At 33.1% G+C, this 14,763-nt stretch overlaps 1 protein-coding gene and 1 pseudogene across 1 annotated transcript; one reads left to right on the top strand and one right to left on the bottom strand.

Annotated features, from left to right (window-relative positions):
- Positions 1-1,554: 1,554 nt before the first annotated feature.
- On the bottom strand, positions 1,555-3,924 carry LOC114755992 (alpha-L-arabinofuranosidase 1-like; annotated as a pseudogene).
- An 8,153-nt stretch (positions 3,925-12,077) lies between these two features.
- Positions 12,078-13,413, top strand: LOC114755991 (2-oxoglutarate-dependent dioxygenase DAO-like). Its single transcript, XM_028944900.1, has 3 exons — positions 12,078-12,430; positions 12,524-12,848; positions 13,144-13,413. The coding sequence occupies exons 1-3, from the start codon at positions 12,078-12,080 to the stop codon at positions 13,411-13,413; spliced, it is 948 nt and encodes a 315-aa protein (XP_028800733.1).
- Positions 13,414-14,763: the final 1,350 nt, after the last annotated feature.

The following is a 14,763-nucleotide window of genomic DNA, read 5'->3' as shown; positions in this document are numbered from 1 at the left end:
CTAGTACTTTCTTATGTAGGTTAGCCTTCAAGATTCTATCATCATATATCCATCTAGCAGGAATTACTGAAGCAGCTTACTAGCGTATAAGATTGGTGACCATGATCCTTCTCTTTCCTAGAGTTGATAAGCAAAGTATTCTCTCATGGAAACATATGAGTCTCTCTCTTGGTTTGGAAAATGTTCTCGATCATGAGGTATCTTCTTAGCAAAACCTCTAATGCCATATAGGAATAACAACGGATATTGCAAAGGAAGGAAATTAGAGTGGAGCTCTTGTATGCGCTCAAGCCTCCCATTCTTGTGATGGACAATAATATCTCACCTCTACTCACTCGTCCCATATCACCAACTACCAAAGCAGCAACCTTTGGTTGGCAAATTATATTATCGGCCTTCAACTCCTTGACAGTTAATGAGTTTTATTTTGATTTATACTCCTTCATATGCATGCAAAAAATCTCTAGATTACCAAAATGTTTTTACTAGAAAATTGAATTAATCAAGCATTTGTTGGAGACTTTCAATCACCTTGTCATTTAGCCTATTTTCTTCATCAGTGCAGCCACTGTAACATGCAATAAAACAATATTTTTAGTATATAGCACAAATTCAATCTCACAAAGGGAACGATAATATAAATATGGTGTCATCACAATAATATTAAATACACGATTGTTTTTGTATGGTACATCACTGCTACTACTTTGTTGGAGATTTCATTCATAGTGTCATATATATACAATTGCGCGAATTTAGGAGCCGCTCCATTAACTGGTAAGATGCTTCCAATTAGATGAATATTTTGACTACTCATTCTGTAAACATATGGGCCTTGTCCATCATTGATGTTTCTATCTATTCTACCTCCCATAGATGTGAACGGGAACATCATGTTATAAGAACGAATATTGGAACAAAAGTTCTTACTGTGTGGGTGTGTTCCATCCAAATAAGATCTCAATAGAGGGGAACATTTTAGAAGTGACAGAAGTTTGACTTTTCCTTGGAGGCAACACATACCAAATTGGGGAATAGCCTCGTTCCTATCTTTACAAAGTTGCTCATCATACCACATAAGTGCATGACAATGCAAGTACACCAAGGTTTGATCACCCAGATGAGCATAGATTGCATAATCTAACAGCATAAATAGATAGTAAAGGCGAAATTTTGCACAATAAGTTTTATATAAGATTTTAGTATTATATAGTCAATGAATATAGGGGCCAAAGATAGAATTGCATATCAAATCATATATTGGGCTGATTACAAATTTTGGCTCACCATTATTCTGGGTTGCACTTGAGCTGGTGCTTGGAAGCCTTTCAATTTGTCTAGTGGACCCATGGGTTCCACAACATGCACTCCTAAGATGTGGACCTTAAATACAAAGAAAAACCTTTTCAATAACAATGGTGATTTTAGTCAAAATAATTAGATTACTATAAAGTATGTATGTAGAGTTCTAATAGAAGGTGTATGTCACTGTGTAGTTAGGGGGTAGATGATATCAACTGAAATTATACCAGTAATAATAACAAAGAAGAAAAATCATAAAAACTTAATAATTAAGAGAATCATAGACCTATTCTTTTCTAATCCTATAAGGAATGCGGCTTCATCCAAGGCAACCAAGAGGGTTCCAAGCCCAGCATCTCCTTGCCAAACAGCATACTCACTTACGAAAGCTTTTGGACCAGAACGATTCAAAGAATCAAATTTGTTATACATTGAGAAGATGCCCCTTGAACTTGTATAGACATGGAAATCAAAAATGTCTGCTAGCTTGTCTAAGGGAGAAGCAGTGGCATTGCAATTTGATATGATTTTAATATCTGAATAGTAATGTTTTATGGCATTATAAAACTTTAAGTAATTTCCTAGGTAGTTATGCATCCCATAGTCCTCATTCCCAATAGCAACATATTATAGATCAAAGGGTTCAAGGTGTCCCAAAGAGGCTCTTATCTTGCCCTTCTTTGATGTGAGAGGACCTTTTGCAAACTCAATCCCATTGAGAGCTTCTTGCAAACATTGATATAAAACAAGATTAATCCAACAAGAAAAGGAATAAGGGTTAATTTAAAGATATCTTGGGAATTTGTCAATGCTAAAGTATACTTGTACAAAAGGCCATATGTCAGTTGTATTGATTTCTTCATGACGGCTAATACTGGCATTAAATACCCATACTGGTAATGTACCAAGGTCTTCTACAAGCTATTCAAATATGATGAAGCGTAAGAATATACTAATACGTACATAAGAAAAAAAAATCAATTCAATTATGTGAAAAGTAATTGAAAAGCACATACTTGGAGAAACTCCAAAACACCAAAACCATCATTAATCCAATAGCCCCATATATCATTAAAATGACTTGGTCTTTTCTCCCACGGTCCAATGGTATCCTTCCACCTATATGCATTGTTCAAATGATTTCCTTCAACATAAGTACCACCTGAAACAATTGATAAATGGATCACTACATTGTTAGGAGATCAATGAATAATTATTTTCAAGATTCCTATTAGTATATGCTATACGACCTACGCATACCTAGGAATTGAAAAAATTTTGGTTTCAAGTCCGCTGCCATTTGATAAAGATGCTTTTGAAATCCATGTCCCTAATATAAAATAGAAATATATAATCCTAGTAGTTGTAAGTAAAAGAAGGGAGCATAAAGAATCAAGATTTCTTGAGGATTGCTTAAGATTAAGATAGGGGAAAAAAGAAACCAAGTCCCACTCCATCCAGGTACGGCTCACAAAGGCGAGGAATACCTTTCTTCCTCTAAGGGATCATTTCTTAAGTGAAAAAGAATGCCCTTTTCATATGGTTTAAAATAATTATCATTTCAAATGTTACAGACCTTGAAAGTATCCATCGGCATAGCTGAGATTTGGTCTATCCAAATCATTCCCTTTTGAGTTGTTATAATTTGGAGGTTGGAATTGAAGTCTGATGCTTGGGCTTCTAGAATAGTTTTCATCCTCCTTCACTTTGAAACATATTCTGTGGAAGCCCTACATGTATAAATCATCCATTATAGTTTTAATATTTAACTACTTACACAATATTAAATATAAGAAAAATTGTAAATGTTATGGGGAAATGATCCATAATTAGTGACCTAATATTAGTGGAAGTCAATTCTTGTCCGTTTGCTCTTATAAAAGAAACCTTCAAATTGATTGATCTTGATGAATTAACAAAGAACACCACTTTGTATTTCTTCCCTTGCTCAATATTCTAAAGGAATAATGTTCTTAAATTTAGACTGAAAATAGTGCAATCATCAGTAGTATACATGCACGAGTTAAAAATTTATATCCATACCATACCCCAAAACCCAAGGTTAGAGAGACCAACTCCTTGAGGGCATTTGTCGATAGAATGACAAAGAACAAGCAATTTCATGACGACCTTATTGCGACGAAAGCTAGAAGCAAGTTCAGTAGTGACTAGTATAGTTGATTCATTTCCAATAATTATCCATAGAAAAATACTTGATGGAACTATTATACCCCCAGCTTCAAAACCATAACAGATTAATATAAATTCGAGATTAGTTATCCTATTACTGTATTTGGGGGGGGGGGAAGCAACTTAGACAATAAAGGTAAATTTTTGCATGATCACCTCTATTATTTACAAGTTTTTCCCACAGCCCTCCAGACCTGACATGATTAATCTCCTGCAAAACAAATGGTCAACCATATGCATGATACATAAACACACAAAACCTTAAATATTGCACAGCATCATCACATTCAACTCAAAAAAAACACCAAGAAAATGTTTAGGAATAAGCCTTCTAGGACCAACATCTACATCTAGGATTGCATTCAGGGCATTACATTGAGAAGCAAGGATTAATAGTGTGCGAAGAAGAGCACAAGCTTGGGATGACGACATTTTTGTGAAATATTTAACAACTTTTCTGATTCTTTCCATTTGTGCCTATAAGTATTTGTAATCAAGGCCTATGACTAAGTATGGACTTGTTATGAGAGACAGGTTTTATATATATATATATATATATATTGTTTTTCAAGCATGCTTAAGAGATATAATCATACATTTCGTGCAACTATTTATGGAAAATCCAACAATTTTGTATGCAAATTTATGAATTCGGTATTACCAACAAATTCAAAAAAAAATTTAATTGTGAAACTAGAATATACTAATTGGATAAAGGTCACTAATAGTTAATGAAAAACTACGGAAGAAAATGTGAAGTTTATTATTTCGATGTGAATTTTGTTGAGGTGTTACATAAATTTAAATGACTTTAGAATGACTACATAGGTAAATTCATCTTAACTACCCTATTTGGCATTTGTCTTATATCTTGCCCGCTCAGGATTAGAAAGCATGACCAATGGGTTTATGAGTCTATTTATATTATTAATTATCTAAGAGATTTAGATGACAAAGACCTAGTAATCATGTGATTTTATGTCATGATTCAAAATTGACGTAGAATTTCCTGTTGTATGCTGTTTTCATGTGGTAACGTCAAGCAAGCAACTTTATTTTATATTTGGTTTTACATTTGAAACTGTCATAGATAATAAGATTTTATTTATAATGGTAATAGTAATAAACGTTTTCTGCATCATTTTTGTGACAAATGAAATAATAGATTTTTTTCAACATTATAATGATATATGTCATATAACATATCCCACAATGTTCAATATAGATTCGGTTAAGTATTTTACTAGCATTGCCTAGCAAAGTTCATGGTATAGCACCAATATATCTTTAGAAAAACAAAAAAGAAAATTCCAAAATATTTCACAACTATATTACTAAAAGATAACCTACGTGCTTCAGAGCGCCTCAAAATTGTAAGAGAAATCAATGTCGTTAGTATATGTTATGTCTAACATTTATACACATTTAGTGCATATTTGACAGCACTACGGTTCAAGAAAATCGTTAATGAAAGTTTAGAAACAAAAATTTGCATTTTTATTCTTGGTTTGTTATTCATTTTGTGCTTTTAGATTTTTTGTTTATCTGTGACAAATCATAACTATTAGATTGATTGATGCTAAAGAGGGTGCAACATTTGGTGTAAATAAAATAATACAGAGTATAAAAATAACTTGCACATGAAACATCTGTCATTTCACCCTCTTGAATATGCATTTGAAAATGTTACGATTCAAAAAAAATTATGGATTAAGCCTGTACATTAAAATCTTGCATTTTAATTCCCGGGTTATTATTTATTTGGCAATTTCAGATTTTTAGTCTAATTATAAAAATTCATAACTAATTATAGAAAAAATTTATTAAGGAGATTTAATTATTCATTTAAAGCTCTTTTAGTTCTCTACAGAAAAAATACTTATTGAGTTATTTACTTGATCATTTAATGAAAAAAACTATGAAATTATACTATTCATATGGTCAAAATAGTACTTTATAGTTTTTTAGTCCGGTTTTTGAAAACTTATATCTTTTAGCACACGTTTCCATTTTAGGTGATTTACCAATTATTTTAAAGTTCAGAATATGTTCTTATTACTCACAGGACATTATTAGCAGATTTATTCATTTGCTTTTCCCTTACTCTACCTCAAATTCATCACTTTATATTGGAATATTCACCCCGTTACTTTGAATTGATATGTAATAAACATTTCTTTACATACATGTAACCAGTCCAGCATTTCATAAATTATTTGCATACATTATCATGCTCAATCTTACATGCCATTCTCATCATTCATCATAGGCATATTCATGAATATATCAAAATAAAGAAGAAATATTACATTACAATACATAAACATGTTTCTCCAATTCCTCTCGTATTTCTTTTGATCCTTATCATGCATTCTTTATCCTATCAAATAACACTTATTATTGTTGGTTAAGGAAAGGTGAGATTGGAAGAAATCTCAATGGCAAACAATTACTAGCCAAACATACATGTCATAACTTAACATTCATAACATGCTTGTAAACCTAACATTTTCATAACATAGCGATATGTTTAGAAACTATCATGCATTATTTATAAATCACTTAGGTGTATGGCATACTTCAAGTATTATCACATACCATGAGTTCATAAAGTCATATAAACACAACAAACATGTCATACATACAAGCAAATACCAAGTATATGTAGGGAAAATTTTGCTACATTTAACTTGTCACATTCTTTCCCTTGCTCCCTCTGTAACCAACTTTTGAAATTGCTTGATTAACCTTTCCCTTTCATCGTCCTGGATATCACACAACTCTAATTATATTAACACATCATACCATTCAGTTATGAGAGCCGTGGTAAAAGACACATCCGTACTTTGCTCTCTTTAACATATATTAACCTCAAACCTTTGGACTTTCAATTCAATCTTTTAAAAATTAATTTCACATGTTATTCCCCTATGATTTTGCATGTAGAATCCATTTCTAAGATCAAATTTGACAAAATCCAAATCTTTTCCTATAAACAAGTCTTGGTTGAAACATTTAGCATTTTAGGTAGAGGTGTTCATGGAACAGGACAAGACAGGACGAAGATAGACCTATCTCGGTAAACAGGGATAGGACAAGATTTTTGTCCTGTGTAAAACCCTGTTTCCCTTTTTAAAAAAAAAATACTACAATTTTTTGTATGAATATTTTTATGTTATAATGCTTATTTTTCATTGGGTTTCTAAAAATAAAAACATTATAAAAAAATGTTATGTAGAAGGCTCAATTATATAGTATAAAAAAGGTGTAAAAACAATATTGTAAAAAAAATAACGTAAAAGAAACACTATATAATGGCTTTATGAATTATTTTATTGAGGAAGGAGATTTTGTTAAGATAATATTGCAACTTAAGAGCTAAAAATCACTATAAAAATAATTATTATTATGAATAAGTATAATGAATAATATAATAATAATTATTAATAAATAACTTTTTTAAAAAAATCTCAGGACGAGATAAGATGGGATGACCCCATCCCGCATCCCATCCCGTACTTGTCTTATCCTAAAAATTTTTTTTGTCCCATCCCGAACTTATCAGGACTGAGACAAAACAAATTGAACAGCCCTAGTTTTAGGGCAAAAATTTTGTTTTTAATTTTTCATTCTAAACATATTAGAAACATCAATTTAGTGACAAAAACTTTTCATCATTAATTTTGTTGCTAAAAATTTTGTAATTAAAATTAGTGACAGAAATTTTTAACAAAAAAAATTCCGTATTAGATATTTACAGACAGATTTTTTGACAGATGAGTGACATAATTTCTATTAGTAATTTGTCAGAAATTGGCAATAAAATAATTTTTTGTCGCTAATTTTGTTGGTAATAAGCTTTTTTTTTGGTGGTGATATGAGGCTAAGGGCCTCTTTACAACCTCGATATAATGGCCTCTTGGCTATATATGTATCAATTTTTTCATAACATATGCATATCAAATTCATACCAATGTTTATTTATTTATTTCTATTTTGACAATTTTAAACCCCTTTCCTTATAGGGAAGGATCCACACACCAGCACTTCACACACGTACTAAATTCGGTCCATGTAGGGGAAAAAATGCACGCCAAACGATATTTCATATTAATAAGTATTTCTTTATGTTGTAAGATTTTTTTTTCCTGAAGTCATGCATTCAGCTTTCTTATCATAGTAAAATATATTTCAATATAATTTGTGAGTTTGCACAATTTATTCTGACCAATAAATGATAAAAATATATTTTTAAAATAAATTTTACTAAATGAGGGAGAATTATTTTTTAAAAAATTAATATAGAACTTGTCTAATTTCTTTTTCCAACTCCATATCAAATGTCCCATCTTAATGTTGCTCTCCATGGATGAGCCAACCGCACAACACATGGGGTATGGCGTTTAGTTTTCACCTAAAGAAGGATTAGTCTTTGACTATTAAGTGGGAGAATAAAATTAAAGAAAAATATAGCTTTAAACTTTTGAAATCTCTCAATTATCGATTTAGCTCTTGCTAAAAACATATATTATAGTTTCTTTACTTAGAAACAATTTAGGCCTTAATAAATTACAAGGACTGAGTTGCATCGACTCAAGAAACTATAATAATTGAATTGTTTTGAGTTATAGCTTAAGACCTAAGTTTATAATTAAAGGGGGAAAAAACACGGATCAAAAGTTATAATTTTCTCAAATTTTAGTATAGGTCCACATATTTTGCCCCAAAAAAAAAGTCTATGGGGTCCACCTATGGTTCCAATTTGTAGTCATTGTGTTTGTTGTAATTATAGCTAAGAAGGGGTAATGAAAAGGTAAGGTAAGGATGAAGTGTGGGGATAGATGGTCAGGATAAACAAATGGTAAGGTGGAGTTGGAGTTTAACGGAACCTATCAACTAGTGTAGGGGATAATCTAGCAATTAGTATTAACTTTGATTTCTTCATGATTAGTGTTTTTTATGGAATTGAAAGAGTAATGCTTCTCTAGTCCTTGATGTAAGATATATTTACTTAATTTGAATTGATTAAAGTATGACATGTTTTTTTTGATAAAATATCATAATTATCTTTCTTAATATTCCTCTCTTTCCTACTTGATTATCGTTGAGAGAGTATCAATAGAGATAATTTAGAAAAAAATGTTAAATATGTCAAATAAGTCTTATATTTAGAATCAAAACTAACACAACAATTATATGCTGCATTAAGGACTGGAGAAGTATTAACTTTCAGCGTATTTTAGTGCCTTCTCTTGTTCCCTTTTGTTGTCATGCACATATATTAAAGAACCTTCTGTTATTTCACTCCCAAAAAAAAAACTTATGTTATTTATTGGAATTTTTTAGAGTATTGAATAGTTGGAAAATATCAACTGAATAATATATATGTAGTCAAAATTTAAATTGAATTAGGAATTTCTAGACTTATTGTTGAATTTATATAATATATTGCATGAGCTTTTAAGTATTCCAATGGGGTTTGGGGGCAAACAGCACATATATTAAGAAGAAGTTTACTTTTTAAGAAAATTAATAACAATTGGTCTACAAAATCTTCTGATTCAAAGTATAAATTAAATTATACAATTCAGAAAGTTAGTTAAACTTAATTAAAAACAATAAATATATTAAAAACTGTCACTTATTTTCTAAGATAATATTTTTATTTATGGAGAGGGTATAAATAAAAGATAGAATAAGTGGAAAAAGATAATGGAAATAATAAGTGGGAAAAAAAGAGATGAGAGAGGCACATAATAAATTATAGGTAAAGTGAAAAAAATGCGTTAAATAATTACACAAATCTAAATTTTGGCTTATAAAAAAAGCCAAGACCTTCTAAAGATCTGATGCTTATATTTTTAACCATAAGGATAATGATTGTTAGTCCATCTGTATATCTATTCAAAAAAATAAAATCAATGCATATGCAAATATTTATTACATTTCCAAATTTTTCTTAAAGCTTATTAAATGATGCGATATACTCCTCTAATTTTATTTATACAACAAAGAGAGAATATATTTTCTGGTCTTATTTATAAGGCATTGAGAGAAATTTTTTATATGGATATACAATTTTACTTTTCATTTATTATTATGTTGATTTTGTTTATATAAGATATAATATATATTACATAGGGATAATATTAAAAATTTATTGATTTGTAAACAAGAGTTAATGAAGTTTAAGTTTTTTTTTTGTCTCTGTAAAATATGTTGAAAGTGATTTATAAATAAGACTAGAAGAGTACTTGACAAATGAAGTTCTTGGAGTTAATAATGGTATACAACAACAATAAGTTTTATTCCACTATATGAGGTACACAGAGCTAATAATGACATAATTTGACAAATATAACTGAATGCTGTTTTGAATTTCTAAAACTGACAATATACAACAACAATTGTTAAGCATGGCAGAGATTTCTTCTGGAACCACTCCTCTGATGCGAGAAAATTGCACTTAGTAGCGTGGGATACCATTAAGTCAGATAAAAAGGTTGGAGGTTTGGGGATCAAAGACCTTCACTTTCAAAATATGGCTTTTATTCTGAAATTATGCTGGGGCATCCTGACAAAGCCCCACGCACTTTGGGTTCAATGCTTGAAATCCAAGTATAAATGTGGCAATGAAGAAATACCAAATGTTGAAGGCAAACGCAATCAATCAGCAGTTTGGAGAAGTATATCTTCGGTGTGGGAAGTGTTCCTAAAAGGAGTGGGGAAGAAAATTAGAAGTGGGACAAATACAAAAGCCTGGAAAGACCTTTGGGCCCCGCTTGAGTTGCCGCTCAAGGACTATGTGATCAAAAACCACCACCTCTTGGAAACTGATGCTACGGTCAACCAATTTGTGTACCCTTGGGGAACTTGGAATTTAAGCTGGTGGAGTAATTTCCTCCCACAGTGGGTGGTCGACAAGATCAAGCTTGTGCCACCTCCAAGGGTGGGTGACTCTGACATCTTCTACTGGAGGAAGAGTGCTGATGGAAACTTCAACATTAAGTCGGCTTACAATTGGGTGTCCTGTAAACAGTCTAGCCCAGTTGACTCTTACTGGAAGAATCTCTGGAAATGGGATATCCCAGAGCGTGTGAAAGTATTCATGTGGCAGGTGTTTCATGAGAGACTCCCTACCAACTCTCTCAGAGTTAAACGCTGTTCTGCAGCTACACCGGAGTGCCCCTTTGAGTACAGTAGTGAGGAGTCAATTATTCATACTTTGAGAGACTGTGAGAATGCCTATAGAGTGTGGACGGCTTTTCTTAACCCCTTGTATATATCTGGTTTTTTCAATGGTGACTTGCAGGATTGGCTGCGATGGAATCTAAGGAATCAACCTGGAGCAAGGAGAGTTTCCAAGTGGCAGTGGCGCAAGGTGTTCTCTCTCGCGTGCTGGACAATCTGGAAAAATCGTTGTAGGAAAGCTTTCGGCGGAGTCAATGCTCGAACCAGCGAATTAACAAACCAGTGCCTGTATCTACTCATGGAAGGAGTTGAAGACAACCGGCTCAAACACCAGATCTTTAAGCCATGTGACAGGGTCAACGACACATGGAGGCCACCACCGCCATCCTATGTGAGACTGGATGTAGACGGGTCTGTTACGAATCAGGGACATGCGGCTTGTGGCGGTGTGCTGAGAGACGAACGTGGAAATTGGATCTCAGGTTTCCAACAAAATTTGGGTTTTGCGGGATCGACCATTGCCGAGTTATTGGCTATCAGATCAGGCCTAATGTTTTGCAAGAGCTTGAATCTGTCAAAAATCAAGCTTTACACCGACTCAAGAGAGGCTTTGTACCTATTACAGTATGGGGGTGGTTATACACATCCGTTTCAAGAAGAGATTAATGAGACACGGTCCATTATCTTCTCAAATTGGGACCTAGAGATTTTTTACTCCAACAGAGAGATGCTAAGCTGTGCGGACTATCTAGCAAGAAGTGCCCATCATGCTTCCACGGAGGTGATTCAGCTCCAACATCCCCCAGGTTCCTGTATTCATCTGATGCAAGAAGATTGGCCGTATGGTCGTAGAGCGCCTTTAGCTTAGTTTCTTTAGGCCTTTTGTTGTATTTCAAGCTTAGGCTTGCCGTTCTCTTATAAAAAAAAAAAAAAACTGACAATATACGTGTCATTTTCATGGTCTTGGCTACTCTAGGAAGATCGATTACACTTTTTTTTTTAGCCTTGAAAGGTTCATTTCATCTTCTAATAGTATTTTAAATTTAAATATATATTGAATCATTAATGACATACACTGAATCATTTTATTGGGCACCATCTGTCAAGATCTCTTAAAAAATTTACAAAAGCATGTATCTATCTTATCTATGGAAATCTCATAGTAACCACACATATAGTAACCTAAACCCTTTAATTAATTGAAGCCGAAAGGCACCTCATATTTAAGTATATTGAATCATTAATGATATACATTGAATCATTTCATTGGCACCATCTGTCAAAATCTCTTAAAACATTTACAGAAGTATTCAACTATAAATAAGAAAGATATCTCCCGTCTTAACCAACCACAAGTACACCTTGACCATTATTCTTCCTTATAAGCTAAAGAAATGGAGAACGTGAGTGGGAGCGTGATCTTGAGCATCCCAATAATCGACATGCAGAAGTTTCCAGATGAAGAGGAGTACAAGAAGCTAAGAGACGCATGCGATGAATGGGGATGTTTCAGAGTGATGAACCATAGCTTACCCAAGATCTTAATGGAGGAGATGAAGCAGGTGGTAACGTGTTTGTATGAACGTCCAAGAGAGATCAAACAACGCAACATTGATACAGTTATTGGAAGTGGCTATACCTATTTTCCTTTACATCCAGTCTTTGAAAATATGGGTTTCCATGACTTTGGATCCTCTCTTGACATCGATAACTTCTGCTCTCAACTGGATGCCTCCACTCATGATAAGTTAGTATATATATAGATATAGATATTACTGCATATAAAGTTGATAAACAATCTTCATTTTGAATTCTATGACGGTGGAATGCATGCATGCAGGAAGATAATAAAGGCATATGGGGAAGCAGTTCAAGAACTAGCAGTAGACATAGCCAGAAAGATAAAGGACTCTATTCTGGGGTCATCAGAAGCCGTGGATTTTCAGGACTGGCGATGCAATTTCAAGATGAACAAATACAGTTTCACCCCTGAGACTGTGGGGCACGTAGGAATCCATGAGCACACTGATCCTGGGTTTCTCTCAGTTGTTCAGGATGATGACCTTGTGGATGGTCTTGAAGTCTTGCACCCTCCCTCTGGTTCATTTGTTCCAGTCCCTCCTTTATCTGGCACCTTTGTTGTTAACCTTGGGGATGTTGCACATGTAATCCATCCATATATTTCCTCTTTTCTTGCCCTTTGGTCTCTGCTCTCTTTCTCTCGCTTTAAATGCATGAAACTTCATGTTTGTGAAATCTAAGTTTCTATCAAAATGCTTCTGTTCGAATTACAGGAGGCAAATAAGTATTCAAGGTAAGGATCAGATTGAACCCGTGACCTTTCGCCATTAAGGACGGATTACATGCCACTAGGCCACGAGATCATGATCTTATTGACATGCTTCGGTACGTTGTAGATTTGATTAGAAAATGATTATCTCTTTTTAATGAATGATGTAGGTGTGGAGCAATGGAAGGTTTCCAGATGTGATTCATCGTGTGCAATGCAAGGAAGGACGGACCAGAATTTCAATAGTGACAAGTTTGCAAGCACCAAGGCATGGAGATGTTGAAGTTGCAAAAGAGTTTGTGGACAGTAACCACCCACCTCTCTTCATGCCTTTCAATTTCGAACGGTACATAGAGTCTCGATGGACCAAAAACATCAGAAATAGTGAAGCCCTTGACTTGTTTCGTGCGAATCGCCCCTCAAGTACTGTTTCAGCATGATGTGTTTAAGGCGAAATGAAATGGAGAAAGATAAATAAATACTTCCTCCTGAGCCTATTTATTAGAAATAAGTAGTAGTTAAACTTTAACTATAACTTTTTTTTATAAATGGGCCTGAAGGTAGGAATAAATTTCATCAAAGTAAGTTCCGTTTTAGTGTCTCTAGAGCGTCGCCTAAAGTACTCTATGATGAACTTACAGAAACGGATAGAGGAGTGAAGTTGGCTCTACCTTTGTTAAACTCGGTGCCAAATAGGATAAGGCCCACTTCTTTCTTCTTATCTCTTTTTATATTCTAAAATAAGAGTTCATCAATAAAATGTAGTCTTGCTTTGCAATTGTTATTTTTTTATTTTTATCCATCTTTTTACTAGCTGCAATCCATACTGTTTTTTCCCTAAGGAGCCGCAATTTATAATGTTAAAAAACTTGATAAAATAATTAGTAGACTTCCGGCCATAATATCCATAATCCATGAAAATACATGTATGGTTCAGTGAACTACAAAATGTGTATATATAATTGAATGGGAAGAAAGGAGTGTGCTTTATAATTTCTTCTTTCAAGATCAAGACAGGACTTTGATCTTCTTTCCACAAACATATATATGCACACATACATATGTATGTATGTATATTTAAATTTCCAAATAAATAAAATTTGTACGATTACCAGAAAACCTAATCATCAATTAATAATGCAAAAATGCTTTATAATTGATATGATTTATTTTACCTTATATTTTGTATGACGAAAATAAAGTGGGTAGGAGGAAAAATTTTAACATGTGGATTTATTTATTTATTTTGAATTGCAAAGGAGGCTAAATTGGCCTGGTGTGGATAGAACCCTCCACCTAACCTGTAAGGAGACTACATTCCCACTAGGGCAATCCACCTAGTGCGTTTATTAAAAATTTAATTTTTATTATCTTTTTATCTTATATATTTTTTATTGAAATTTTATAATCTCATTTTTCTAATTTTTTTTTAAATGAAACTCATTAAAATTTCTCCCTCCTTCTATATCTCTCATGCGTATGATTAGTTCGATTTGTTGTCGGTTCCGGGTATTATTTTTGGTATAGCTTCTTGGTCTGTGACATTGCAAGAATGAAGTTTGATTCTTCTTTCTAAGGTTCTCTTCCAGTTGTTGTCTCCTCATCCTTTGGGATTTTCAGGGCCATTGTGGTATTTAAGGTGGCTAGCACGTTGTGTGGTCAACTTTTGGCATTTTGTTTCTATTTTCTTTTGTGGTTCTTAGATTTTCCTGGATTGCCTATAAATCGTTGTATTGGGAGTGAGATAAGAGCATGTTCCCATATACTCTTTCCGTAGTTACTATAAATTT

Source organism: Neltuma alba, unplaced genomic scaffold, assembly GCF_004799145.2.
Source record: "Neltuma alba isolate B1F8T4 unplaced genomic scaffold, ASM479914v2 tig00010367_pilon, whole genome shotgun sequence".
Lineage (NCBI taxonomy): Eukaryota > Viridiplantae > Streptophyta > Magnoliopsida > Fabales > Fabaceae > Neltuma > Neltuma alba.
The sequence above is the reverse complement of the archived record's forward strand: the minus strand, read 5'-3'. Positions and strand labels throughout refer to the sequence as shown.

Excerpts from the sequence above, each read along its gene's own strand:
- LOC114755991 (XM_028944900.1), top strand. The coding sequence starts at position 12,078 with ATGGAGAACGTGAGTGGGAGCGTGATCTTGAGCATCCCAATAATCGAC. Across the intron at positions 12,431-12,523 it reads GATGCCTCCACTCATGATAA|GAAGATAATAAAGGCATATG; the intron begins GTTAGTATATAT and ends GCATGCATGCAG. Across the intron at positions 12,849-13,143 it reads ACCTTGGGGATGTTGCACAT|GTGTGGAGCAATGGAAGGTT; the intron begins GTAATCCATCCA and ends TGAATGATGTAG.